The 9,746-nt window shown below is 42.3% G+C and overlaps 1 protein-coding gene across 1 annotated transcript in view; it reads right to left on the reverse strand.

Annotated features, from left to right (window-relative positions):
* LOC122540038 (1-phosphatidylinositol 4,5-bisphosphate phosphodiesterase delta-3-like) overlaps positions 1-9,746 on the reverse strand; it is a 166,300-nt gene that overhangs the window by 64,590 nt on the left and 91,964 nt on the right. The window contains exon 5 of the mRNA XM_043675361.1: positions 4,618-4,843. Within this exon, the coding sequence (XP_043531296.1) occupies positions 4,618-4,843 (226 nt within the window). The remainder of the gene's footprint in view (positions 1-4,617; positions 4,844-9,746) is intronic.

Here is a 9,746-nt window from a genome sequence, read left to right on the forward strand (position 1 = left end):
CCCCACCTTGTCTCAGTCCCAACCCTCGAACTCAGCACCACCTTCCTAACCTGCAATTTTCTTCCTGACCTCTCCGCCCCCACCACTACTCCGGCCTATCACCCTCACCTTATCACCTTCACCTTAACCTCCCTCCACCCATTGCATTTCCAACACCCCTCCCCCAAGTCCCTCCTCCCTACCTTTTATCTTAGCCTGCTTGGCACACTTTCCTCATTCCTGAAGAAGGGCACATGCCCGAAACGTCGATTCTCCTGCTCCTCGGATGCTGCCTGACCTGCTGCGCTTTTCCAGCAATACATTTTCAGTCATGAAAATCAGCCTTTCCCCAATTGAGAACTTTGATTTCAGACCCATCTCTGTTCTTCTCATAACAATTTTGAGAAATGGAATGGAATTACAGAGAGCGACTCTGGGATAACGTTGAAATACAGGCAGTTTACACAGGATTGGACTCAGGTAGAATACAGGGCTTCCAGTTCCAGGGTTAGTGAGTGACCACAGACATGACTGTGTTAGCATCAATAGTTCCATTATATCTCCTTACCAAACCATTACCTGGTGGTATATGAAGGAGTCATATCTGACTCACAAATGTATGTTTCTCTCTCCACAGTTGCTGCCAGATTAGCTGAACTCCTTTTAGATTTTACTTGTAGTCTGGTACTTTTACACCTCCTTGATTTGTTAAGCATAGGCTCTTTGAATTCAATATTATAGAACCTCTAAGAAATGAATCAATACCCGTTATACATCAGAATGCTGTCTCAGTAAAACATACCCATACACAACTATCTTAGTAAAATCAACAATATTACTACTCACATGAAACTCTGACAGTCTACATGAAGCAGAAATGTAATGTGAGCCAATACTAATAGCAAACAGCAAACCATGCTGGAAACTGGACTGTACCTCAGTTATTACCCTTTCTCAATCTCATGTCCCAGCTCTACTGAGGAATCACCCAGGACCCCATCTCCATGGGGGTACCAGTTGCTTAACATCTTGGAACGGTGGCACAGTGGTTAGCACTGCTGCCTCACAGCTCCAGAGACCTGGGTTCAATTCTCACCTCAGCCATCTGTCTGTGTGGAGTTTGCACATTCTCTGCGTGGGTTTCCTCCGGGTGCTCCAGTTTCCTCCCACAGTCCAAAAATGTGCAGGCTAGGTGAATTGGCCATGCTAAATTGCCCGTAGTGTTAAGTGTAGGGGAATGGGTCTGGGTGGGTTGCTCTTTGGAGAGTCGGTTTGGGCCGAAGGGCCTGTTTCCACACTGTAAGTAATCTAAAAATCTCATCCATTCACTCCCCACACCATGTGTTTTCACCTGTGACAAATGTGGAATATTTAATCTTGACCTTTACTCCTAAAAGGGACCGGATATCTCAGGGGCAACACTTTTGTAGTCATTATTGTAATTTAAGAAGTTCAGCAACCATTCTGACAGGAAGATCCCACAAAAGCAATAAGTTAATGATTAACGATGTTGGCCAAGTGCTAATTATTGGCCTGGACATTATGGAGGACTCCTCTCCTGTCCTCTAATTTGACAAACAGCATAGAGTCCTTCAAGTCCACCTGAGGGAGCAAGCAAGGTCTCAGATACACACACCTCTGACTTCACACCAATGAGTATCAGTCTGGATTATATGTTCAGGTTACGATTGTGAATCTTCTAACTCTGAAGTGAATTTGTCAGTAGCCCGGATATTTTTGTGGAGTCTGAACAAGTTGAGAGGATTCAATAGTGCGGTGGTTGTGGAAGGGGCTATATGGCAGATGGAGCCTGATCCTGCCATTCCCACCCCCATTCACATTTAGACACTGAGACCATAATACGATCATAAGAAGTAGGAACAGGAGTAGGCCATTTGGCCTCTTGAGCCTGTTTCACCATGCAATAGGATTATGGCTGATCCAACACACCTCACACCCTCTTTCTTGTCCTTCACCACAGGCCTTGATTCCCCAACTCTTCAAGAACCTATCTACTTCAGTCTTAAATGTACACAAGGACTCTGCCCCCACAGCTTGAAATCTTAACTGTGATTTCTCTCCACAGATGCTGCCAGACTTGCTGAGCTTTTCCAGCAATTTCTATTTTTGTCTTTTAAGAACCCTGTGTATCTCAATGAAACTATTTCTTATTCTTCTTATTTCTAATGTTTAGAGTTCCAACTTATTTAACCTTTGCTCAAAAGACAGCTCTCCCCCTACACCCCCTTCCCCATACTGGGTTTCATCCTAGTACCCCTTTTCTGAACTGCTTCCAATGAAATAATATATTTCTTTAAATAAGGGGACCAAAACTGCTCACATTACTCTAGATGTGGTCTCCCCATCGCCTTGTACAGATGCAGTAAGTCTTCCCTACTCTAATACTCCAACCCCCATTATCCCATCAGCCTTCCTGATTCCCTGCAGCCCCTGTACTCTAGCTTTCTGTGTTTCAAATACACGTTCCTCCCAAATCCCTTTGTGTTGCAGCTTTCTGCAGTATTTTTCCATTAAATAATATTCTGTTCTTTTGTTCTCCCTTCCAGAATGAACAACTTCATATTTTCCCACATTATACTCCACTTGCCAACTTTAAGTTCCCACTTAATAATCCTAGCAATATCTCTGTAAACTGTTTGTATCCCTCTCATAATCTACCTTCCCACCTACTTTTGGGTCATCTGCAAACTTGGCTGCAGTACATTTGTTTCCTTTCTCCAAGTCATTAATATATATTGGAAACAGTTGTGGTCCCCGCACTATTCCCTGTCATTACAGATTGATAACTTGAAAAACAACCGGCTAATCCCCACTTGCTGTTTCCTGAGCAATGAGCCAATTCTCTATCCATGCCAATATACTACCTCCAACACTGTGGGCTCTTGACTATGACTAACCTTTTGTGAGGTACCTTATTGAACACCTTATCATAGTCCAAATACAACACATCTACTGGTTCCCCTCTATCCACTCTGGGTGAGACTTCCTGGAGAAACTCTAATAAATTAGTCAGATTAGATTAGATTATGATTTCCCAAATCTTCTGTTTTTATTCTTTAATAATCGATTCCAATATTTTTCCAACAGAAGATGTCAGGCTAATCAGCTAATTTTTGATCATCTTGCCTGGTGCAGGGCAGGGTGTGAGTAATGAGCCAATTAAACAGACAATTTGAAAATGTGACAATCTTATAAATGCTGTACTCTTAATAAATGAAATGTGGTGTGGGATGCTAGTTTTACCGTATCTAAATAGTATGGTTTATTGACTTCATTGGAGATACTGTGATATTGCATCCAATCCAGTCAATTTACTGATGAACAAATTAAAATTATTCTCATATCATTTGTTGGCATAGCAAATTGCTACACTTTTAACACTCAGAATGCCAGGCAGTTTTATTGTTTTACACTGTGTGCCAGGCAGTTTTAATTGTTTAAATGTGATACTGTGCTATATTAATGCAGTTATTATTTACTAAAATACATTGAGCTAGGGGTGAGGTCATGTCTGGGTAGAGAGAGATGGAAGGTATTCAAAGGAGCTGAGGCAATCCTAACAACCCCACCCGACATGGAATGGATTTGGAGAGAGTCAGGACTTGCACAGTACCAGAGAAATATGACAGAAATGTGATACTTTAACCACCAGACTGCAGTAGTGAAGAAAGCAAAATTCAAAAAAGGTTCTTGCAAGAGAGATGCAGCTAAACATGTCATTTATAGAAATGGCAAAGGTAATGGGATAAGGCCAGGGATTAGATCAGAACGCCAGTACAAAACAAGATGGACTAAATGGCCTCCACTGATGTGGTAAAATGCCAGGAATAACTGCTTGGAGCTAGTACTGACTTTCAAATGGACACTGCTGTGCCTAGAGGTATCATTATTCCTTCCACATAGGCCTTGCCAGCTTAGACTGCATGATGCAATGCTCTCCACATCACAGTTCTGATGGATTCAATATATTCTCCGTTTGAGTCATTAGATGCTAGGTCCTAGATTATTGGTGACATCAGGGGATGAAGCTAGCAGAAGAAAAATACTGACAGCAATAACCATACAATGACAGCATCAGCAATGTCCTGTGGGATGGTCACCTGACAATAGCCCTGCTTCTGAACTGTAGACAACCCAAAAGCAGCAGAAACTGGGGTGGGGAGTGGGGGCACCTTTACACTTCAGCTACCTTTTTATTTGGACCATGACTTGCTGGCCAGCACATCGACTGGCTTCAGTCTGCAACCTCCTTGGCTCCAAGTAAGAAGGGTCTGAGTAGCAGGTTCTATAATAGCATTTGGTGATGTGGTGCACAATGACAGGATGGGGTAATACTGAGGGAGCACTGCAATGTCAAACAACGTTGTTGTGGTGGTTCAGATTACAGTGAAGATGAGCAGAAGTCCACATAGTCAACAGTCACCCTTAAAGTGGGCACTTAAAGAAGGACATCCCTCCCCAAGCTGTTGGTGGGATGTTTGTGTTGCAAAATGACCATTATATATTTCAACTTGGGAACAGTCACTGACTTGAAAAATATTCACTGTTAAATTGCAACACTGTTATTAACAGCTGTATATGTGGCATAGGCAATAGAAAGGTGGGCATATTCTCTACCTGTTTCGTTCAGCTCATATTTGTGTATAATTGCGTTTGCATTTTCGTCTGTGGCAATTTCTTTCTGTTCTTTTAAGAAGTTCTTGATCTCAGTGATGGTCAAGATCTGGTCCTCTCCTGAGTAGTAGTTAAAGATCTCTTCCAATTCTGGTCGCTGCATCAGAAACTTGCAAAACTCCTCGATCTCATGCTCTTCCAATTTGTTAGTATTGGACTTGTCACATTGCTAAGGAGATAAGAGAGACGCCAATGAGATATATTCAAGAAACATGGAAAATTCCCTTGACAGCTGCCTCTGTGGGTGCTATTAAATCAAGGTGATGGGGGTATCCTCTGCAGAATAAGCAGTGAAGGTGCAAACTGAGTGAGTGTGTTTCTGTGGAGGGTTACATGAGTGTGAATCAATGTCTGCATTCAGTGAAATGGGAAACAAATGTGTATGTGCCTGAATGACTGAGACAGTGAGAGTGTGTTCATGTCAATGTTCATCTGGATGAGTGTCAGTGTGTGACTGAGTATGTGGGTGAGCACTTGTGCAAGTGTGAAACAAAAACAAAACCAGAAATTGCTGGAGAAACTCATCAGGCCTGGCAGCATCTATGAGAAGAAAGCAAGAATTAACATTCGAGTCCAGTGACTGCTTCAGAATAAAAACGAAAAACATTGCGGATGCTGTAAATCAGAAACAAAAACTTCAAGTAGCAAATCTTCAAAGGGACAGAAACAAGCCAAAACAAACAGGATGATGATTGACTGTAGCTACAGAGATACTCCCTACACAGATCAACAAATGGCCCAGCTCACTGAGTTCTGCCAAGCCTCTTTAAATCAATGGTTCAACATCATTGCTATCAGTAATACCCAACATAACAGCCACAATGTCCATTATCTACTCTTGACAAAACTCAGAGACTGACTTGTATTTTATTAGAAACCTTTATCTTTTTGTGATGCACCTCTCAGTTGTGATCGGTGTTTGTCCATAAGTTGTGATGTGGAGGTGCTGGTGTTGGATTGGGGTGTACAAAGTTAAAAACCAAACAACATCCGGTTATAGTCCAACAGGTTTGTTTGAAAGTACAAGCTTTTGGAGTGCTGCTCCTTTGACGGGTAACTAGTGAGGCAGGGTCATCGGACACAGAATTTATACTAAAAGATCAAAGTGTCATACAACTGATGTGATGTATTGAACAAAGCCAGATTGCTGTTAAGTCTTTAATCACTGAGAACAGGGATGCAGGTTTTGATTGATTAATATGTAAATCCCAGAACTTCTTTCAAGTCACAATCCCAACATAAGTTAAGGTTTTATTGGTATTAAAAAAGGTGACATCTCAGTTCAGACAATGCATTAAAGGTGTGAGGTTAGAGTCTGTCTGTATCCCATTACATATGGGGACACCACCCACCATGTGCACAGCGGGTACTCATGTGACTCGGCCAACGTTATCTATCTCATACGCTGCAGGCAAGGATGCCCGAGGCATGGTGGTACATTGGGGAGACCAAGCAGACACTATGACAGCAGATAAATGAGCACCTTACAACAATCGCCAGACAGGGATGTTACCTCCCAGTCGGGGAGGGACATTTGGCCTCAGATCTTCAGGTGACCTTCCTCTAAGGCGTCTTCAGGATATGCAACAACATAGAGCAGCCAAGCAGAGGCTTATAGCCAAGTTTGGTAGCCATGAGGATGGCATCAAATGTGACCTTGGATTCATGTCACACTACAGGTGACCCCACCACATTATACACTTCATACACTCTCACACACAAGCGCACACATGCTCACACTCACACAAAGACTCACGCAGACCCTCTCTCATACACACACACATTCACACTTACACGCACACCTTCTCACAAATATTCCATCACACGCACACACACTCTTCCTCTCTCTCTGTCTTTCGCACACACATATGCGCACACACAGGCACACACACAGGCACACACACACATTAGTCTATGGGGTGTATTTGCATTTGCAGATACTTTCTATTTTGTTCAAAAAGCAGACAATCTGCAGGCAGTCAATCCATGTGATAGTTTATAAACTTCTACTTTGGAAATAGAATCAGTCTGACTCAAGGTTGGGATACAGACAGACTCTAACCTCACAACTTTAATGCCTGGTCTGAGCTGAGATGTCATTTTTTTTCGACTGACAACCTGGAGTTATTTCAGGACTACAATTTGAAAGTAGTTCTGGGATATGAATATTAATCAATCAAAACCTGCATCCCTATCCTGAGTGATTAAAGACTTAACAGCAATCTGGGTTTGTTCAATACATCACATCAGTTGGATGACACTTTTTTAAATAATATATCTTTATTAAGAAAAAATAGATTTTTAAATATTACAACAAATAAAAAACAATGCAATTCAAAATAGTACAAAAATAGTACAACTATAAAAAAGATTCCCCAACCCACTCTCCTATACACATGTATAAACATATATAGAGAAGTATTAAATAAAAAAAAACTAAACTAGCTATTTAACTAATTAAATAAATACTTAACAACAATCAAACAAATAGTAATAACTCGGCCCAGCCAAACAATACACTCATACATTCACAGTTCCTCCTTCCTGGATATTGGACTCATGAAACACAATAGTTACGGCTATATAAAAGCCCTTGTTAGTGTGGCAGATAAATCTGTGTCCAGGTATTTCAAAAAGGGTTGCCATGTCTTGTAAAAATTCTCAGTTTTGTGGTGTACCATATTTGTGAGAAAATCCAGGGGAATATGCTCCATAACAATCTTCCGCCAACCCGACAGGCCTGGGGGGTTTTCGGATATCCAATCTAGCAAGATATTCTTCCTTGCACAGAATGTAAGAATATTGAGAAGTTTTTTCTGATACGCGTCTGCAGGAAATACAATGGGTAGGCCCAAAAGGAGCAAAATAGGGTCCTCCTCCACCCCTACACCTAAAATCCTCTCCACTGCACCCGCCACAGTGCTCCAATATGTTTGAAGCCTGTCACAAGACCAAAGACAATGGGTAAGAGTGCCCGTGCAGACCTTGCTCTTGGGACATGCTGAAGATACGCCTGGTTTAAATTTTGACAAACGGTCTGGGGCCTCTGAAGAAACTTCAACACCCAGCTCTCTTTCCCACATCTTGCAGAGTCGATCAGACTCATCTGAGGTGACACCCCCCAATTGGTGATATAAAGTACCGACAGAGAGTGTCCTCTTAGCCCTTAGTACCCCTCTTTCTATGTCAGATTTGTAGGGATCAGTCAAAAGTGTGGGTTTTTTTTAACAAAGTCCCTAACTTGAAAAAAACGAAAGAGGTCTCTATTAGGTAACTCGTACTTCCGTACTAACGGATCGAAGGATATCATTACATCTCCTTCAAATAAATCACCCATGCAAGATACCCCTAGCTGCCCAACGTTTAAATCCTGAATCTATCATACCCGGTTGAAAACCTGGCATACCCACTAAAGGTGTAAACAAAGATGGTTTGCCAATATTACCTTCCCTCTGCTGAATTGCCCTCCATGCTTTAACAGTATTGATGACTATTGGGTTATGGCAATATTCCCTAACTGTCCTCACCTTGTCCAAAAACAGCAAACTGGTAAGGGGGCGCCTTGCCTGGGAGGCTTCGATATCTAGCAATGTTGAAAGAGGGTCCCCACAAACCCAATCACTCACGTAGGTCAAAAGCAAGCTTAATTGTAATTTTTAATGTCCGGAAGGTCTACTCCCCCAATCTGTGAGGCAACTGCAGTTTGGCTAATTTAATGAGGGGCCGTTTATGGTGCCAGATAAAGGAGCTGAACCAACCGTTCAGTCTCCTGAGTGTTTGTTTATTGAAGATCTGGGGGAGCATCCGTATAGAGTATAGCAAACGAGGGAGAATATTCATCTTAATAAGTGCTATCCGACCCAATCACGAGACTGGAAGTGCCTCTCATCTTTGGAGATCTTGTTTAATTTTTTCAAATAATTGAGTAAAATTGGCTTTGAACAGCAGTCCAGAACTGGAGTAATGAATATGCCCAAATACACAAAACCCCCCCTGTGACCACCTAAATGGGAATCTATAGTCACTCTCAAGAGCCAACTCTTTCGTAAGACCACCCATAGGCATAGCCTCTGATTTAGCAAAATTAATCTTATACCCTGAAAAAGTGCCAAACGTGTGAATGCATTGTATCAGGCAAGGCACTGAAACTGCTGGATTTGTCAAGAAATTAAATCATCGTCTGCATACAGCGAGATCTTATGTAATTTTGACCCCACTTCTGGAGCTGATATATTGGGATCCCCACGAATGGCCTCTGCCAACTGTCCAATCACCAACGTAAAAAGTAATGGTGAAAGAGGACAGCCCTGCCGGCTGCCCCTAGAAATATTAAAATTGCTTGATCATCCCCGTTGGTAATGACCGCCGCGAGAGGTACACTATAGAGAACCCACCTTATGAAAACTTCATCCAGATCAAACCAGTCTAGAGTATAGAAAAGGTACGGCCACGCAACTCGGTCAAATGCCTTCTCTGCATCTAATGAAATCACCAGTCCCTGTAATGACTGCTGTTGACATGCTTGAATTACATTAAGCAGCCTCCTAACATTATTGGAGGATCTGCGACCCTTCATGAAGCCCGTCTGATCCTCTTTAATAATAGAGGGTAACACAGTCTCCAGCCTTAACGCAAGAGCCTTAGAGAGGACCTTAAAGTCCGCATCTAAGAGCGAGATGGGCCTGTATGAAGCACAGTCTTCCGGATCCTTCTCTTTTTTAAGGATAAGTGAAATATTGGCCTCTCTCAGAGATGGTGGGAGACAAACATGACTGTATGAATCATTAAACATATTCAGCATCGGGCCTGACAGTATACTTATAAATTCCTTATAGAATTCACTGGGAAGTCCATCAGGACTAGGCGCCTTTCCACTCTGAAGCTGCCTCACAGCTTCCTGCACTTCTTGCTCTGATAATGGGGCATTGAGAAAGGGAGTCACACCCGGGAGCTTCAGATCTCTAAAAAAGGATTCCACTTTGGCCTGCCCCTCCTCACAATTCTCAGACTGATATAACCTAGTGTAGAATCTCTGGAAGGCCACATTAATCTTTTTAGAATCACATGTTAGG

This window comes from Chiloscyllium plagiosum, chromosome 33, assembly GCF_004010195.1.
Source record: "Chiloscyllium plagiosum isolate BGI_BamShark_2017 chromosome 33, ASM401019v2, whole genome shotgun sequence".
NCBI classification, from domain to species: Eukaryota; Metazoa; Chordata; class Chondrichthyes; order Orectolobiformes; family Hemiscylliidae; genus Chiloscyllium; species Chiloscyllium plagiosum.